The sequence below is a fragment of the Aspergillus brunneoviolaceus genome (genome assembly GCF_003184695.1).
Source record: "Aspergillus brunneoviolaceus CBS 621.78 unplaced genomic scaffold BO95scaffold_27, whole genome shotgun sequence".
In the NCBI taxonomy this organism is placed as follows: domain Eukaryota; kingdom Fungi; phylum Ascomycota; class Eurotiomycetes; order Eurotiales; family Aspergillaceae; genus Aspergillus; species Aspergillus brunneoviolaceus.
This window is the reverse complement of record NW_020290757.1, coordinates 392857-411358: the sequence shown is the minus strand read 5'-3', so window position 1 is coordinate 411358 and position 18502 is coordinate 392857. Positions and strand designations below refer to the sequence as shown.

The 18502-nt window shown below is 53.3% G+C and overlaps 8 protein-coding genes across 8 annotated transcripts; 5 read left to right on the top strand and 3 right to left on the bottom strand.

Moving 5' to 3' along the window:
• Positions 1 to 355: 355 nt before the first annotated feature.
• Positions 356 to 1789, bottom strand: ftmE (cytochrome P450 monooxygenase ftmE; the record flags this gene model as incomplete). Its single annotated transcript, XM_025588157.1, has 1 exon — positions 356 to 1789. One exon carries the CDS (start codon positions 1787 to 1789, stop codon positions 356 to 358), a length of 1434 nt encoding a protein of 477 aa, XP_025443135.1.
• An 878-nt stretch (positions 1790 to 2667) lies between these two features.
• On the top strand, positions 2668 to 4253 carry BO95DRAFT_104519 (putative tryptophan dimethylallyltransferase). Its single transcript, XM_025580342.1, has 2 exons — positions 2668 to 3921; positions 3981 to 4253. Exons 1-2 carry the CDS (start codon positions 2777 to 2779, stop codon positions 4129 to 4131), a joined length of 1296 nt encoding a protein of 431 aa, XP_025443134.1. The 5' UTR covers positions 2668 to 2776; the 3' UTR covers positions 4132 to 4253.
• On the top strand, positions 4055 to 5074 carry BO95DRAFT_104486 (uncharacterized protein). Its single transcript, XM_025580340.1, has one exon. The coding sequence runs from the start codon at positions 4188 to 4190 to the stop codon at positions 4848 to 4850; it is 663 nt and encodes a 220-aa protein (XP_025443133.1). The 5' UTR covers positions 4055 to 4187; the 3' UTR covers positions 4851 to 5074.
• Positions 5075 to 5592: 518 nt separating this feature from the next.
• On the bottom strand, positions 5593 to 7070 carry BO95DRAFT_412090 (FAD-dependent oxidoreductase; the record flags this gene model as incomplete). Its single annotated transcript, XM_025584232.1, has 3 exons — positions 5593 to 6015; positions 6257 to 6855; positions 6932 to 7070. The coding sequence occupies 3 exons, from the start codon at positions 7068 to 7070 to the stop codon at positions 5593 to 5595; spliced, it is 1161 nt and encodes a 386-aa protein (XP_025443132.1).
• Positions 7071 to 7638: 568 nt separating this feature from the next.
• Positions 7639 to 13986, top strand: BO95DRAFT_104447 (amino acid adenylation domain-containing protein). Its single transcript, XM_025580339.1, has 3 exons — positions 7639 to 8220; positions 8281 to 13695; positions 13781 to 13986. The coding sequence occupies exons 1-3, from the start codon at positions 7807 to 7809 to the stop codon at positions 13940 to 13942; spliced, it is 5991 nt and encodes a 1996-aa protein (XP_025443131.1). The 5' UTR covers positions 7639 to 7806; the 3' UTR covers positions 13943 to 13986.
• An 821-nt stretch (positions 13987 to 14807) lies between these two features.
• On the top strand, positions 14808 to 15759 carry BO95DRAFT_104434 (fungal specific transcription factor domain-containing protein). Its single transcript, XM_025580338.1, has 2 exons — positions 14808 to 15236; positions 15294 to 15759. The coding sequence occupies exons 1-2, from the start codon at positions 15088 to 15090 to the stop codon at positions 15655 to 15657; spliced, it is 513 nt and encodes a 170-aa protein (XP_025443130.1). The 5' UTR covers positions 14808 to 15087; the 3' UTR covers positions 15658 to 15759.
• On the top strand, positions 15678 to 16126 carry BO95DRAFT_462977 (uncharacterized protein; the record flags this gene model as incomplete). The annotated part of the gene is made up of 2 exons (XM_025588954.1): positions 15678 to 15806; positions 15866 to 16126. 2 exons carry the CDS (start codon positions 15678 to 15680, stop codon positions 16124 to 16126), a joined length of 390 nt encoding a protein of 129 aa, XP_025443129.1.
• A 558-nt stretch (positions 16127 to 16684) lies between these two features.
• Positions 16685 to 18283, bottom strand: BO95DRAFT_387678 (MFS general substrate transporter). Its single transcript, XM_025583534.1, has 4 exons — positions 18196 to 18283; positions 17982 to 18088; positions 17254 to 17870; positions 16685 to 17183 (listed from the first exon to the last, which is right to left on the bottom strand). Exons 1-4 carry the CDS (start codon positions 18221 to 18223, stop codon positions 16754 to 16756), a joined length of 1182 nt encoding a protein of 393 aa, XP_025443128.1. The 5' UTR covers positions 18224 to 18283; the 3' UTR covers positions 16685 to 16753.
• Positions 18284 to 18502: the final 219 nt, after the last annotated feature.

Here is an 18502-nt window from a genome sequence, read left to right as displayed (position 1 = left end):
ATTTTTCTTCTTTGTACGAGGCAAACTTGTGATATTGAACGCATGACCATGAATGCAGTCAATGATTCAATAGTCTCACTGCATGTTGCTGCATGCTGTGCGTCATGGCTGTCTGCCCCAGAAGCCTCACTTTCGGTCACATCCGACCGGACATGCCGGGAGCTACAATGTGGCACGGAACTATTACCTGGTCATACGTCGGGGAAGTGGATGTGTGATAAATTCAGGCTCCCTAAGACTAACAAGCGTGGTGGGAAATGGGCAGTCTGGCCAGCGAGGCCGAGGGTAGCTGACAACGTCGTAACCAGGAAATGCATGGTATGTATTACCTATGGGAAATGAACTAAGATGATATTCACACCTTCAGCGGCATTACCTCAGCTAGAATTTTCTGCTCATCCTTCTCCACCGCATCCCACGCCTTGTCGACAATTTCCTTACGCTTCTCACTTCGGATGACCACCGACGCCGGGAAAGAAGGCACCTGATTGAAGGCCGATCCCCCACCACGGGGCTGCATCAGCTCATCTAGATCCAATTCCACCTTTTTACCATTTTCATACGCATGGCCAAAGTCATAGGCCCAGAAGAGGCGCGCAGTGTTAATGAACAAGTGCTCGCGGGCCAGATGTTGGCCGGGACATCCGCGCAGCCCAAAGCCGAAAATCACATGGGGCAGATCGGGGTTGTCAATCCAGCGCTGCGGACGGAACGTGAAAGGATCATCATAGACGTTCTCATCGTGGTCCATGGCCCACTGATTCAGCACCAGCGTCGCCCCCTTGGGCAGCAAGTAGCCGTTGTACTCGATATCGCTGCTGATGGCGCGCGGCGCTCCCAGCGGCGAGAAGGCGTGCCACCGCAGCGCCTCGTAGACGAACGCCATCACCCAGGGAATGCGGTCTCTGTGCTCCCAGTCCGGCAGCCGGTCGGGACCAACTACCGCATCAATCTCCCGTTGCAGGCGGCGCATCTCATCGGGATGGAAGATGGCCGCCAGGACGATGATGCGAAGGATCTCATACGGGGTCAGCGAAGCCTGGTAGGTCGAGCCGATGCAGAACGAGAGCTCCAGCTCGCTCATCCCCTTCGCCTCGGGCCGTGACACGTATTCCTTGGCCCAGTTCCACGCCGGCGTGCTGAGCCCATCCCGAAACCGCTTCACATAGATATTCGCCAGCCGCTCCCCAACATCATCCAGCTGCTTGAGGAACTTGTCATTCCCCGGGAGATACTTCAAGATGGGGAAGAACTCGCGCAGCATGGCGGTGCCCGCAAACATCGACTCGGAGATCCCGCCCAGCTGGGCCACCGCGCGGTCGATATCCAGGATCTCGGCCGTCTCCTCGGGGAAGCGGTGCCCGTAGGCGATGCCCAGGAACAGGCTCGCAGCCTGCCGGCGCACGCACTCCGTGAAGCAGTCTCCCTTGGTCAGCAGCTCATGCAGGAGCTGCTTGGACTCCAGGTCGTTGATGCCCCGGTACTTCACCGCCATGGTGGGCTTGAGCACGGCGCCGCGGAGGGCGCGGTGCGTCAGCCACTTCTCCCCGTAGGGAAGGGCCGGGGTCGTGAAGCCGTACAGCGCGCGCTCGAGCACGAGCAGCTGCGGGCGGCTGCTGAAGACGGCGTTGTGCTTTGCCAGGAAGGTCTCGACGATGTGGTGCGAGGAGACGATAATGGTGATGTTGCCCCCGTTGTTGACTCTCATGATCGGGCCGTATTGATCGGACCATTGTTTGTAGACTTCCCATGCCTTTTGGCGGGGAGCTTGGTGAAGGTTTCCAATCATTGGGAGCCCCCGGGGGCCTGGAGGGAGGGGCAGTTGGGACCTTTTGCCGGTTGGGGTCAGATGGTAGTAGGATAGGATGAGATAGATGGTGATGAGAAAGACGAGAGCTAGACCCGTTGGGGTCAACGCAGCAAGGGAGATTGAGAAGGCCATTGTGAGGTTCGGGTGGTCTCGAGCTGGAGGGTGAGAATCACCCAGCACAGTTGACAACTTTGAGATGAAGACGAAGGCGAGAGGAAGGACAGAGGTGGGCGGGCGACTGTGCCTTTGCGAATTTGCGAGTGCACTGCATGAAGTCACCTGTCTCTGGAATCTGGCGGTGATGTAGGAGGAAAGTTGCCCACCAATATTTGTCGGAGCTGTCATTGAGATAGACAAACTTGATTCCTTGTGCTACAGCTACTGTTGCTGTTGCTCTCGCATGACGCACAGTGATTCCGCAGCTGTCAATAGAGTCGATGTCTTATGGTAGACCATCGCGGGTGTCTACTTGAGCTCAGATGATTGGGCTCGATCTACTTAGCCAGCCTCAGCCTCCACTGATGATCATTTCCGATTCTCCCGATGCTGAAGACACATCACCTTCTCCTGTGCAGCTTGTCATATATTTTCATGAAGACTATTGATTCTGGCTGCAGATCATGCGGGGAACCTGGGATCTTCGTGTGGCTCTGGCCACCGCCAAACTTGTTTGTTCAGGATGTTTGTATGGTCTCCACGGATGGAGGCAGTCTACGGTACACAAATACTTCCGTCTCGGCTGCATGATGGCAATAGCCCGGGTGATCGACATCGACCGAGAACGATCGATTCAACCCAACCTCATCGAGTGTGTAATTTTCAATTCCCCAATACACACGCCTGTCTGTTACCATTACGGCTGGTGAAAGGATAAGTAGTTGTGGCTCACAGCAGAAACGCACAAGGACATCCAGACAGACAGACCCATAAACTCATTGCAAATCATATTCCCTGTTGCACTACGCAATGATGACCGTCCTTGAAGAGTCTCTCCAAGAGAGTCCGTTCGAGGGCCTATCCAAGGAGCTCAATCTCAAGAGCGATGAGGAAAGGCTCTGGTGGGAGAAGACCGGGGTGATGCTGGCGAGAGTGCTGTCGTCTGCCAGCTACACCCGCGACGAGCAACTCCAATACCTTCAATTCTATGCCCAGGCTCTGCTTCCTCTTCTGGGCCCTTATCCGCAATCCTTCCGCAGCTCGATCACGCGCAGTGGGCTTCCCCTCGAGTTGAGCATCAACTATCAGCAACAGGAGAAGCCACTGGTGGTCCGCATTGGATTCGAGCCGCTCAACGCCCTCTCCGGCACTCCCAAAGATCCATTCAATTGCCTCCCCGCTTTCGAGCTCCTGTCCTCGCTCGCCCAGCTGCGGATCCCGGGCTATGACGAACAGATCTGGCACCAAGTCATCCAGGACCACACCGTGAGCCAGGCTGAGCGGGGGGCCTTGCAGGGCGTCGACCTTGAGGCGGGCTACATCCGATCACAGACCGCGTTCGGCTTCGACCTGACGAGGGAGGGCAAAATTGCGGTGAAAGGCTACAGCTTCCCCGCCTTGAAGTGCAAAGTCACTGGCCAGTCCATGGCCCAGCTGATGGCCACCTCGATCGCCAACTTGACCCCTCTCATCGACTGCTCCCCGGCGTTCGCAACGGTGGACGCCTACCTGCGGGAGGTTGGCTACGACGACCGGTCATTTTTCTCCTGGGACTTTGTCGACCCGGCCCGCTCGCGCCTGAAGCTTTACACCGGCTCCAACAGCGTGACGTGGGAGAAGCTGGCCGAAGTCTGGACGCTCGGCAACCGCGTCCAGTCCCCGACGGTGGCCCGCGGGCTGGAATATCTGCGGCAGCTGTGGGATCAATTGCAGCTGGCGGCCGGTGAGCGGGATATTGTGGTGGCCTTCGATGACCAGCAGAGCACCTCCAAGGCCACCCCGTTGCTCTGGAACTACGAGATGCGCGCGGGCAACCCCACCCCGCTGACCAAGCTGTACTTCCCCGTGCACGGGGAGAGCGACTGGAAGGTGATCACGGCGGTTGCCGACTTTCTGTGTCACATTGGGCTGGAGCGCCATGGTCAGGGGTATGTCGAGAAGGTCAAGTCGTACTAGTAAGTGTTTCCGATGCTTGCATTCGAGTGGCTTGACTAACTGCTGGTTTCATTTCAAGTCCCGGGGTTGATCTCACTACAACTGATCGTTTTACCTCGTGGGTTTCGTTTGCCTACACGGAGAAGACTGGGGTGTATCTGAGTACTTATTACCATTCTTCCACGGATAATCCTTGGAAGATAACGGTCGAAGAGGAGGAACAGGCTTAAACTCTGAAGCTGTCTCATCACAGTTGAATAGTGTCAGCATACCCTGTAGCCTTTTCATGTCAAACTCACCTGAATCAACGCACCGTCCAGTCAAACAATCACACATACTTTCACATTTTTCAACATTTCGTGATAATCATATAAACTCACTACAACAGTGGGATAAGAAACTACAACCCCCCTCTCAACCCAAAACCTCAAAAGTTCTACTCGGAGATCCTCAGCCCCTGCACATCCAACGGCTCAACCACCGTCTCCGCCTCCGCAACGGCGCCCACGTCGTCCGCGTCGTCCGGGCCCCAAAGCTCCTCGACCAGCTGCATGGTGCGCGCATGCTCCCGGTCCGCACTCGGCCCCCCGAGCAGAAACCACTGCACGCACAGCGCCTCGCCCGAGGGCAGCAGCTCCTTGTAGATCTTGCCGCGGCGCCCGACGTGCACCTCGCCGATGAGCGGCTTGAGGTGCGGGTCGCTCTCTCGCAGCCGCCGGAACTGTCGCGTCAGCTCGTCCCTGTACATGTTCCAGTTCGGGGTGAAGGTCGGGTCGTTGCGGCCCGCCTCGGTGTCGATGAGCCACACATACTGCTCGTGCGGGTGGTGGCGCCGCGGGATGATTACCCGGGAGGGTTGGGGGAGTCTTACCATTTTTCGGATTGGTTGTGGGTGCTTGGTTTGGTTTGGTCTGGGGTTGGGGTTGGGATGTTATTGGGAAGGTTCTAGTGGGTTGTTGGGTAATGGTGGTGGGTTTGGTTGAGTTTTTATGTTGATGTGCCAGTGGCCGTCGGGGTGGTTGAGCGGGAGTTGGCTTTTTTTGTTCTTTGAGTGCTGTATATGTTGTTTGGGACACGATGGGATGTTTAACGGAGGTTGTCATTTCATGATTGTCTATAATTCTTGCTGTGATATACGTGAAGATCTGTAAATGACCTGGTTGACATTGTTTGCATGAAAGGTAAAGGTGACTTCCTCAAAAGACCGATAGTTGTCGTAAGCATGAGGAGCTCTTCATTCTGATCTATAAAAGCTCTTAGCTCTTAGGGAGTCTCATGCGAACCGGTAGTTGTATTATAGTATGTTGTGAAGATTCGGATAGGATAGGTGGTTTGCATCATTGTGATTGTGTCCATGATTGTCATGGGTGTAATTAAACATCGCCTAACCATGTACCTTAGTCAATTACCTTGAGCATTTGAAAGCCATGCCCGACACGCGGGAGCTCTTCTGGTAGGAAAGATCTTGATGAATAGAAAGAACATTCTTCCAAGTTGGGTCTATGATACTTCGAATTAAATGCTGTTCAGAGAGATCCGTACTGTATGTCGAGGTATTCAGCGACGGGGCTATGCCCACCGGTAGTGCTGTATGGGCAGTGCGGTACGGTATCAGGAGCATGCACAATACCATGGGGTGTGCTCTGCTCCGCCTCCCGCTTCCCTCTTCCTCCTTTCCCCGCTTCCACTTCTTATTTACTATCATACTCCATCCGATATCGCCCATCACCAGGAATGTTGCAAGGCACATACTCCTGACCATTTCGCACCGCTTCTGCCACTTTTGAGAACTCCTTCAAAGCGTACTCCTGGCAGTCGTGGTCCAGAATCCACGCCGGGTGCGGTGGCTTCACCATCGTCGGGTCCTGCCGCAACGCGTCGAAGTCGACATGATTCATCACAAATTGCAACACCGCCAGGCCACCTTGCTGGACGATCTGAGCACGCCGGTATCGGATCTTCTCCGTGACTGACAGCGCCAATGGTACATCCTTTTTCCCCGCCAAGTCAAGTGCGATCGCAAGTGTGGCGGCGTCTTCGATAGCCTGGGTACCTCCCTGTCCGCTGGACGGGAGCGCCGCGTGCGCCGCATCACCAACCACGATCATGCGGCGCTTGGGCGACAACCAGGTAGTCAAAGGAGTGCGAAGGGCTAGATTCTCCGAGATAAATCGACCACTCATCACCCCTTTGATAACTGCCTCGAGTTGGTCTCGTACTGCCCAACCATCCATGCACTGCAGAATCTGGTTCATTGTTTCATCGTCGTTCTGGGACGGAGTACTGGCGGCCTGCAGATGCAGCATCATGTCAATGCGGTCCTCGAGACTGGATGCAATCAGATGAGATGCCTACCTTATGCGAGCAGTACCAGAACAGCTCATTGTCCTTCTTCTTGGTCGTGATTCCGAAGTGGACTCCGGGTCCAAGCCAACCATAGATGCAGTCCTCGGATCCCGATTCTTCTTCACTGAGAATCCAACTCAGACTCGGACTGCAAGCCGCGACTTGAGCATCCAGGTACCCTCGAGAAGCCGCGTAGCCGGTCTCCTGCAGGTTCATCTGCTGGCCGGTAATGCTCAGTCGGCCCTGGCTGTGGATTCCTTCGGCGCAGATGACACAGTCGGCCGAGATTCGTCTACCATCGACTTCAATTCCAGCCTCGTCTTTCGTCTCCCAGTACTTGGTGACTTCAGAGCCCAGGGCGATGGGAATGCCAAGGCTCTGGGCGTACTGGTGCATAGCGGACACTAGTGCTCCACGGTTGACTGTGTAACCGCGGCCCTCGTTGTATCCATGGAGCTCGAACGTGCCATAACAATAGCCAGTGTAGTCAAACACTTTGGCTCTGTTGGTCTGGAACTCCAACGGGCGGATTAATTCGTGGAAGGCACCATCGCCCCATTTGGCAGTCACTCGAGCTCCGTTGGAGCCAATGCTGATTCCGTCTCCTTCTGTTAAACGATATCAGTGGCTTAATTGAAGAACAAGCGATTCGCCTCGAATCACGTCATTGACTTAGCTACTAACCCATCTGTTTCAGCTCCTCATACTTCTCAAAAACCATAACATTATGTCCCTTGCTATGGCATTCAATAGCAACACTCAGCCCTGCAATGCCAAGACCGACAATGATCACTGTCAATCTGTTCGAGTCATTTTGCGCCATGCTCTCGAATGTCATGGTTGCTATCTCCTAATGTGAAGAAAATGATGTCGAAGACTTGTGGTCGAGCGAATTGATGTGGGCGCTCCTGCACCCCCAGATCGGCGGTCACACCTTTATGACTATCACGAATCCACCATTTGCATGAGAAAAGAAAAGAATCTTTGAATGTGATGAGATCAAGGTAAGACAATCAGCTCGTTTGAAAAATACAAAAACATGGATAATGTGGGACAGTGGTATCAATAGTGTATTACATTGCAATTTCCGCATCGAGTAATGATTTGCGTCTTTCGTCCCGATATTGTTACGATGATGGAGAAATTGGCGAGGTGATCGACCATGTGCCCCATGTGCAGCAATCAGCCGCACAAGCTCAGCCTTCTGTGACATCCAAGACATAAGCCGTCATCTAGGTGCAATTCACGGCATGTCACATACACCCATTTCGGAAATGCGGCGGCGGTAGAAGGCAAAGTGATGAAGTATGGTGTTGCCATAGCTTTCTCCACTCGGGCTTCAGCTGCGCCAAACGACGCTATGGAATCGTGCCGGGCCTGGGCGCGTCTTGTGTGATCCAGATGCATGGACTTTCGCCTTCTATGGACGATGATCAACCTAGGTCACAGAGCTTCTTCCTCTACCGACAGCATGAGCTCAATGGCACATACCTTATATTTCAAAACCATTGTCGACGGAAAGACAAGCCGCAAGGTAGCAGAGGAGGTGCACAAGCAAAATGAGTTCTCCTAACATTGAGTCGTGCCTCTTTCCGTGCATCACCTCTTCTACGGGTTCATCGCCCGATGAGACAATTGTGTATTGGGACAAGTTTGAATGGGAGGTCACAATTTCCGACGTCTCGCTGCTGCAGAGCCTGATGCAATCGTGGGCCATTGTGCTAGCCAAGTATACAGACTCTGAGACGCTTCGCTTCGGCGTCTTGTCTGGATCGACGGGCATTCAGACTTGCGATGAGATATCGGTCGAAGAATACGAAGCTTCTGTAGATTCTGCCGGGTACTTGTCAGACGCTGTCTCTCTCATACGCCGGAAGAAATGTCAAATCCATGAATGGAAGTGCAGAGACCGGATCAACACATGCGTCGCGACAGACTTACACCCGGGCTGGCTGAATGACTGGAAAAGTTCTGTAAGTGCTACCGGCGTCAACAGAACTCGCACCTAGAAAACCAAGTCTGACATGTTGTAGTCTAATCATGGAATTCAAGTCTTGCTTGTGGCAACACAGCAAGAATGGCCATGCATCTCCTTGTATGGCAAAGCGGGCCTCGTTGACAGATCTTCTATCCGATATTTGAGCACCGCTCTGCACTATATCCTTGAATCCACCTTGGAGCGTCCGCAAGAGCTGCTGCAGAGCTTTGCTCTGACTCCTGACAATCATTATCGTCAGATCTGTGACTGGAACAAACACATCCTCGAAGAGCCGTTTGCCCAATGTATCCACGACATTTTCCAGGACAAATGCAGCGAAAATCCAGATGCAGAGGCCATAAATGCCTGGGACGGTGCAATGAGTTACGCCTGCCTGGATCAAGAATCAGCCAGGATTATGAACCTTCTGCGTCTACAGGGTGCTGGACCGGAAACAATTGTTCCTTTGGTTTTCGAGAAGAGTAAATGGACTGTTGTTGCTATGCTCGGAGTTCTCAAGGCCGGAGCAGCTTTTGTTTTGCTGGAACCGTCCCATCCTTTGGAGCGTCTACAAAGCATTTGCCAAGACGTCAGGGCTCGAGTTCTCCTTACCTCTGAGCTTCACAAGAGTGTCGGGTTGCAGCTCGCCGACAACGTCATCTCAGTACCCAGTGATACTGAGAACAGAGCCCCATGTCGTGACAAAGTCTCTCCGTCTCAGATTCAGGTTAAGCCAGGTAACGCAGCGTATGTTGCCTTCACTTCCGGGTCCACAGGAAAACCGAAAGGGGTAGTTGTTGAACATGGTTCGTTCTGTACCAATGCGATGGTCAGTTCTGAAGCGCAAAATCTGGACAGGTCCTCCCGCGTGCTTCAATTTGCTTCCTATGCCTTTGATGTCAGCATTCACGAAAGCCTGGTGCCCCTCATGCTTGGAGGATGTGTCTGCATTCCTTCGGCTTCCGATAGAGTCGATTGTCTCGAATACGCCATTCTCCAGCTTCGGGTCAACTGGATGGAGCTGACTCCATCCGTTGCTCGGCTCCTAAGCCCACAGCGAATTCCCGCTGTCAAGACGCTGGTCGTCGGTGGCGAGTCTATTGCGCCCTCGGAGGTCTCCCGTTGGGCGCCATATCTCCGCCTCGCCGTTGCCTATGGCCCTGCGGAATGTACGGTGGTATCGCTCGTGCATCCCAACTTCACCAAGGATGCTGACCCTTTTTCGATCGGTTGGGCCTGTGGGGGTTCAGTCTGGGTCGTCGAACCTGAGGATCACAACAAATTGGTCCCTATTGGTGCTGTGGGCGAATTGGTTATCGGAGGGCCCATTGTGGGCAGGGGATACTTGCATCGACCCGAACAAACGGTCGCTGCCTTCATTCAGAATCCTCATTGGCACAGAACAGAGAACAGCCGGTTCTACAAAACTGGAGACCTGGTGCGTCAAAGGACCGACGGGAGTGTGTCCTTCATAGGTCGCAAAGATACCCAAGTCAAATTGCGAGGTCAACGAATTGAACTCGGGGAAATCGAACACCAGGCTGCCGAATTCTTTCCAGGTGCTGCAGTGGCTGTGGAGGTTGGCAAGCTCTATCATGGACATTCGAGCTTGGTTATGTTTGTGGAGTGGAGTTCATCGAAGGAAGAAAAGAGATACAAGAACAAAGACAGCTGTCGGGCGACTCATAAGGAATGCCATCGATTTTGGCCAAGGGCGCTTCGAGCTAAAACAGGCCTTGCAAAAATACTCCCGTCTTACATGGTCCCGGATTTGATTGTGCCCTTGTGCGTCATTCCTCTCTCCCCCACTGGCAAAGTGGACAGAAAGTCGTTGCGATCGATGATTTCTAGCTTCTCTAAGGAAGAGATCAGAAAATACCAGCCTACAGCGTCTTCCTTATCCTCCAAGGAAAGACATCACGATCCTGCTGCGCCAGAGGCCACCCAACATATGATCAAGATGGTTGCTCGCGTTCTATCGCTCAATGCGAGTGACATTAATGAACACGATAGCTTTTTTCAGCTCGGGGGTGATTCAATATCTGCCATGATCCTCGCGCAAGAGTCCGAGAGTATACCTTCTTTGCAGTTTACTGTCGCGGATATCTTCCAATCCATTGATATCTCTGAGCTAGCAGGACGTGCACATACTATGACACTTGAGAAAACCCCCAAGGAATGCAGTATACCAAACCATACTCTGCCGTTCTCGCTCTTGAGCCCAGGGAAGGTGGACGCCTATATCCAGATTGCAGCGGATCACTGTAATGTGGCTGCATCACAAATTGAGGATATTTATCCATGCTCGCCTCTCCAGGCGCGCCTGATGGCCAGAACTGCCAAGCAGCCGGGCGCTTTCCAAGGGCGTTTCACTTTCAAGTTGTCCCCAGGTCTCGACAAGGACCGGCTACGATGGGCTTGGAACCGTGCGGCAAATTCTCTTCCGATTCTTCGGACGAGGATTATCCACGCATGGCAATTAGGCGCCGAAAGCTTTCTTCAGGTTGTAGTTCGGGACAAGGACATTGAATGGAGCGAGGCAGGAACACGAAGCGAAAGTGAGGTGAAGAGATCCATGTCATTTGGCTCCCCACTGATCTACCTGGTTGCTCTGCGTGCGAAACTTATTCCCACGTTGACTGTCGTCATTCATCATTCGTTGTTCGATCTGGTCGTCTTCCAGCAGATTCTCACGACGGTTGAAACTGCATATCGAGGAGAGGCTCTTCTCTCGCAACCATTCGCACCATTTATCAAGTATCTCGGAGACCTAAATGTGCCTGAAGCATCAGATTTCTGGAAGAGGGAATTTGCCGGCCTCAATGCAGTCCCGCTCCTTTCAAACAAGAACTTTACACGCTCGAAGCATTCGGCTGTCAGCTGGACCCGCAGACGATCTCTTCTCCCCGATTCTAGCCCATTAGGAACCACAACGTCGTTGCTGATTCGCCTAGCGTGGGCAATGGTACTTTCTCAGTATACCGGTACTTTGGACGTTGTCTTCGGCATCACTGTCATGGGCCGCAGCATGCCTGGCACTGTTGACGTGAAGGGCCCTACCATCGCTACTTATCCTCTTCGAGTCACACTCCACGGTGACCGCAGTGTCAGTGAAACATTAAGGTGTATTCACGATCGGGCCATGAGCGTTGCGCCCTTTGAGCAGACTGGGATGCAACGAATCAGACAGTGTGGCCGTGAGGCTGCTATCGCCTGCGAGTTCCAGAGCATGCTGATCGTTCAACCACCATTAGAAAAGACACCTCTGGGCAGGAAGGGTACATCGCAGTTGATGACATTGGATGAGACCGGATCTTGGAAGCACAAGTCGTACACCAGCTTCAGCACTCAAGCCCTGAGTGTCGTCTGTGAGCCTAGCGCTGATCATTTGGAAACGACGGCCTATTTCGACCGAAATATCATAAAGTCGCACCAGGTCACAAATATGTTGAGAAGTATGAATCGTATACTTCGCCTTCTCGTACGATATCCTGATGCCCCCCTGAGGAGGCTTCTCAAGAAATGTTCACCGACATGCGATCTTACCGACAGTCGTCACGAAAGCGTCTCCTTGGCCTGTCTAGAAGAAGCAGCTTCTGGATACCTTGGACCTGGCATTCCAGTGATTGCGGACTGGGTTACGCCCCGGGCATCTCAAGCCCCTAGTCTCGCACTTTTCGTTGGGGTCGTGAGTTTAGATACATTGTCAGATGATTGCTCAGTCCTAACCAAGGTGGAAGAGCCGCTGCGCACTCGATTAATTCAGCTTATGCGTGAGCTACAACAGAGGCTTCTTGGGAAGACTGTGCGTTGTTGTTGTGTTCCCGTTTCCCTTCGGTATAAGCCATCCGTGACTCGTCTCCTTCTTGATCGAGCTAGTGCACTAGAAGCTGCTTCCAAGCTCACCTGGGCAAGCTTAATTTCGTGGCAATCTCCACGGGACTCCATTGCTAGCGAAGACTTGCTCCCCGTCGAGGTAGGATTAAGACACGCATTAGCGACAGTGCTACAGCTGAAGCCCAGAGAGATTGGTGTTGAAATTGATTTGGTTTCCCTTGGGTGCGATTCCCTTGTCGCCATGCAATTCGCTGCCCAGTGCAACCTGGACGGTATCCAGGTGACGGTCGCAGATATCTTCCAGGCCAAGTCGCTCAGATCCCTGGCTCTAATAGTCAAGGGCCGCCCAGCGCAGCATTTTCAATCCACAGCATTAGCAACGTTCTCCTTATTAAAGCCGACGTATGAGAATCAAAAGTCCTTCGAGCAAGACATATTTACGACCGTCGACAGTGGCGGGTTGGGACAAGCGACCGAAGATGCATTTCCGTGCACCCCGTCGCATCTGGGACTTCTTTCTGAATTGGGCAATTGTCAATCACATACGATCTGGGAGGTCGGGGGGCCTGATGAGCGGGTCAATCCTACGCATTTAGCCGAATCTTGGTTGAAGCTCGTTGAGCACCATGCAGCACTGCGGACCCTCTTGCTGCCCAGTCTGTCGAATCCAGCCCAGATATTCCATGTCGTGCTAAAGAAGTCCCTTGATGCCGTCGAGATCTTGACCGACCTCGATGATTCCAGTATACAGGAGATTGCAAGGCGGCCTCGTCTATCGAGCTGCAATAACAAAGGACTTCCATACAAGTTCACAGTCTTCCAGAGCACAAGCGGAAGGGTTCTCTGCAAGCTAGAGGGGAGGTATGCCTTCCTTGATGCAACCTCGGTCATTATCCTCTTGACAGATCTTCGAAGGTCTTTAGAGGGCATAACGCTATCGGATTCAACTGTCAGTTCCTACTCTTCATGGGTATCGTTTCAGCAAAGTTGGGCTAAGGACCCCTCGCATCTGTATTTCTGGGATCAGTATCTGGCTAATCTTCACCCTTGTATCTTGGCTGGTGCGGTTGCGCATGACCGCAGCGCGATGCTCCCACGCAGCCACAATCATGAGAGGAAGGTTGCTGAGAACAGATGTCGTGGACAGATGCGATCCCACCACCAAACACTTCTTCAAGACACCCGCGCCCTGCGCGAATGGTGCGACCAAAGGGAAGTAACAATCACCAACGTGATACAGAGTGCTTGGGCGCTTGTGCTCAGCGAACAAACGGGCCGGGACGACGTCTGCTTTGGAGCTCTAGTCTCCGGCCGAGATGCACCCATACCTCACATCGGAAACATGCTGGGCTCGTTCTTCAACGTCCTTGCCTGTCGGATCACGGTGCAATCAGGCCTCGACCATTGTGTTCTTAACCATGTCCTGCAGGCTAATCGCCGCTCAATGGGAGAGCGGGCGTCCCACCAATTCTGTTCTTTGAGCGAAGTCACACGTCGGATCTTTGGCGGAAAGGAGTCCGGAGCACCCTCGTCCCTGTTCAACACCTGCCTATCGGTTGAGCAGCCGCTTACCGACCAGACCGGGCCAATGGATGGGTACTTCAGGGTGCTGGAAACAGTTGAAGAGACTGAGGTAAGAATATCCCACACCCTTGTCCAAGTCGAGCTGCGTCTTTCGCAATTGGATTCAGCTTTGCTAACATCATTTTGGGTGCCAGTATGACATGGTAGTCGCCGCCACAGTGCTGTCTGACCGGATTGACGCTCAGTTGATGTTCTGGGATAGCTTTTGCGATGCCTCTCGTGCTGCGGACCTTGGACAGGTCTTGGCTCGGGCAGTTGAGAGGATTATGGTTTGTGCTTCAGATTTGAGTAAATAACAATCGGTTAGAGTGTTATGTTGTGGTCACCTTGGGGGTGAATTTTTTGGTTTTTGATTTTTTGGCTATGATGAGCTAGTATGTATATTCAGTGCGTTGTACCGGGGTCCTGAGATTCTCGTGTTTGATGTTGAGATGGTAGTTGAAATTTCACGCATAGTTCTAACATCCAAGGCTGTTCAGCTCTTTCCTTTCTATATGTACCTACTGGCCGAAAGAATTTGGTCAAATCACAAGACATTGTCTGGTTTGACATTTGTTCTTTGTGATGATTTTAGTACCTGCGCACAGTCACTCCTCGACAAAAAAGGCGGTCGATCGGGCGGAGATCCATTAAAAAAGTGGTGGCTGATTCTGCCTGGCAGAACCCTGGCCCCTACAGTGGGCTGCTCGTGCCACTCTCATCGCCGCAAAGGAAAACAGAATGAAGCGTCAGCGTAACCAGATGGGCTGCGATCAATGCTATGCGCTAGGTGCTGAGGTCTGCTTAAAACTGCTGATAGCTACCAGAAACCTGAGCTGACCAAGCTTGCTGTCGCAGTGTGCTCAATGCCATATCGGCACCTCGTCAACAACGCGAAATAAGCGAGTCGCACGCGTCAGGGACATTGATGCGTCAAGAGACGGCTCGTCGCAAGAGCTGACAGTACCCCAAACACAGGACCATCCACAAGATGACCGTTCTAGCTATCATCGAACGTTGCGGGACTATGAAGCATTAGTCAATGGCCTTCGATCCAGGCTAGACAACAGCGTGCAAGCCGTTCTGGATGCTAGCGTCCAGATCATCCGCAACAATGCAACCTCCGAACCTGAGGCGAGGGAGCCAAACCCAATTTTTGAGAATCACTTACCTCGGATGCGAGAATTACAAGTTCATGACGATGAGGACGGGTATATGAAGCTCTTCCTGGAGACCATCCATATCCTTTATCCCTTCATTCCCGAACGTCTACTTTTAAGCAAGTTTGAGCAATTCCGAACGGGGAGCAACACCGAGGAGCATCGTCACCTCTGGGCCGCGATATTCCGAATGTCTTCCATCTAACCCTGTCGTTAGCTTTCACAATCCGCGGGCAATCCCATCTTACCCCGCGTAAGATTTCATCTACGCGATCGGCTCTTTCTACACGACGCTGCCTCATATGCGGGGCACTGCTAACAAGAACCATTCTCGGTACTTTGAAAAAGGAATTTGCGACATTGATAGAAATGATACGGGGGACTCCCTTGTCCTCATTTGGGCCCGGCTTGTGGAATGCTTTTATTTTCAGGCTGTGGGTAACTATAACAGGTAAGTCTGGTTTTCCACCTACGAGAAACATAGTTAAAGTTGTTCGTCCGCATGTAGATGCCTGAGCACTCTTGAATCTCTTCGAACATCTGCACAGGTCCTTGGCCTACACGAGGCGCATACCTACCATCATCCCTTCAGTCTACAGGATGATGACCGCTCACGTACTTGGTTCTCTTTGTATATCTTTTCCAGTCTACTCGCGCTTCAGCTCGGCCGACCGACCCCTATCAAGCCCGCCCCTCATCAAGACACGATGCTTCCGAAGAATGATGATAGTATCGCATCCTGTTCTTGCTCTGATGAAGAAGGTGACGATGACTCTACAAACGAGGATGCTATTAGCCATATGGAGTACTTTGTCCGTATGATTCGTTTCTGCAATATAGCATCTCGTGTCACCAGCTTCGAGTCGCCCTGAAGCAAAGCGTCCATGGAACAATGTTGATCGTCCTTGAGTCTCTGGAGCACGACTTGATGGAGTGGGAACACGACATACCATGGAATTTCTGCATGCGCGGCCGATTCGGACCACCAGCGACGAAACAGTCGTTGATGACCGTTCGACAGGTGTGTTCATGCCTATTCTATTGCCATCCGAGCCATTCTGCCGACGTAGCCCCTCACAGCGCAGGATGCTCGGCCTCAGCCGTTTTCACCTCAGTTCATTGATGTACAGGCCCTTCGTTGGCTCAGAATTGACGTCCGTGCGCGAACGGGAATTCTGTTTTCGCATGTCTGAGATGCACGCTCAGGACATGATGGCCCTATTCAAAGAGCCTCATCGCAGCGGGCGTCATATTTTGAATGAGTTTCCCTGGTGGCAGATGACGCCGTATTTGATCCACGCCAGCTCTTTGTTCTTTGTCTCGGGGATATACCCCCGGTAGATTGGTGTCACCTTTGTTCAAGGGAACAGACCACGACCGGAGGAGGCGCGAGCAAGTGCCGAAGAGTGCCTGGAGCTCTTGGAGGGCCTGCAGGTGGGGCAGGTGGGCTCTGCTGAGGTAAAAAGAGCAGCCAGGCTACTGAGAGGGCTATCGGCTAAGTATAGTCGGACTGGGCGAATTGAACCTGCGTCATCTTCCAGGAGAGACGTTGTCGCTGTGGGTGCCTCTGATGAATGGTCCCCTGAGTTCTCGAGCGCATGGCCTGGATCATGCATTTCTACGCTCCTTCTCCTATCCCAACAAGATCAACAGTACCGAATAGTTCCGATATTCAGATCGCGTAGTCAGACGAGACCCATTCCTGAGATCGACGGTTCAGGTATCTTCTTCGACTAGGAGGAGCTTCCAAGGAAAGTGCAGCAGCTCGGATCAAGCAATGTTCAATACATGAAGTTGGATTGTTCCGGTCAAGGAAACGGGATATGCTTTGTTGGTAGGTATAACTCTTCTATCTGTCGGCGAACTTCACGAAGGGACTGTACATAACATTCGCACAAGATCGAAGAAAAGACTGTTTACTTTAGGTGAGATCCATTAGAGCTAATTCAACCAAACAAACCTCACACTCTAGAACTTGGCTCTCAAAACCCACCCTGTCTGTAGGATCCTCGTTACCAAAACCAGCATCGTTCCCGCCAGCAAGAGCAAGCTCGAAAAGATTTTCATTCCCGTGTAGGACCCATTGTCGTGCGCCAAAATCGCCCCCGCGATCGGGTTCGTCGTCAACCCCCCAATCGAGGAGAAGAGGTAGAGCACGCCGGTCCAGTACCCGATTTCCGGGAGAGGAGCCAGTTTCGCGACGAGGGCCGGCGGAAGCGAGAAGTACGCGCCAGACGTGACGCCGTACAGCACCGCGAAGGCGATATTTGCCGCGTCGGTCGTGGCCGGGATCCAGAGCCCGAGGATCAGAATCCCGGTGATGGTGCAGACGAGAAGGAAGATATTGTAAACGCCGACTTTATCGGAGAGGAAACCCGCAGCCATGCGGCCGAGGAGGCTGTTTCGTCGGCTATTAGCGTCTTCTTTCTCCTGCTGCTGTGGCGAGAGGATGGGACGGTGATACATACCTCCCCGCATTCAACATGGGCACGACATACTGCGCCAGCTCCAGCCTCATCCCGCTCTCTATCGCAGCCGTCTCCACGAAGTTGGTGGGGATATACACCCCGAACGTGAGCAACACGAACCCCGCCACGAGAAAGCGCATCTTGACCTCCCGCCAGGGACGCAACACCGCCTCGCGATCCATCTTCTTCTTCTTCTTCTTCTTCTCACCACCATTCCTCCTCCCCCTTCCCGCACCCCGATCCCTAATCGTCAAACACATCACCCCCAACAACCCCATAATCACGAACGCCGCCACCCGCATCGCCCACCCAAACCCCACCTGCACGACCAGCCTGCGCGTCATGATCGGAAACACGATCCCCCCGACACTCGACCCCGACGCAATGATCCCGTACGCGGCGCCCCGCCGCCGCCGGAACCAGCTAGGGATCACGCTCATGGCCGGCTGGAAGATGGCGCAGATGCCCATAGCGCTGCACACGCCCTGCGCCAGCAGGATCTGGTAGTACTGGGTCGCGAGGGAGGTCATCAGGAGGCCGATGATGTGCAGGGCGGAGCCCGTGAGGAGGACGGGGCGGGTGCCGTGCGTGTCGCTCAGGTAGCCGACTATTGGGCCCTGTGGGGGGGTTGGGTTGTGGTTAGTGGGTGTTGATTCGTTGGAGGGCTGAGGTTGGGTAAGGTAGACTGGCTGGATTCGGAGGCAAAGGGAAGGGGAAACGAGACGAACCATGAAGAACATGAAGAATACTTCTAGGGAAGGGATCCAGGCGATCGTGCTCGGTGCGTATTGGGGGAGGAGGGTGGTCGCGTAGTAGGTTTGGAAGGTTCCTATGCCTTTCTGGCTGTCAGTGGCTCTGGTGTCGCTGTGGTTCTGGGTCGACAAGTGTGCTTGTGTATGCTGGGATAGTGTGTGGGTGGAGGTGCATGGCAGGCAGGCATACTATTGATCCAGCCGAAGCTGCAGAACATGGCGCACCATGCCCCGAAGACGACGGACCATGCAGCGAGGCCGCCGTCCGGGGGCGAGTCGTCGATGCATTGTGAAGTGGACTGTGCTTGCGCGTTTTGCTTCTCTGCGTTGAAGAGGGTTGGCACTGGTGGGTTGGGTGGAGTGGGAAGTCGTTTGGTGGCGGTGTTGGTAGTAGTTGGGTCCGGCTGCTCCGTTGCTGAGTTGGTCCGCGCCCGGGACATGGTGCGCTTATCAGCCCCCTTGGAGAGCGAAGTCGATTGAGCTGCTCCAGAAGCCTG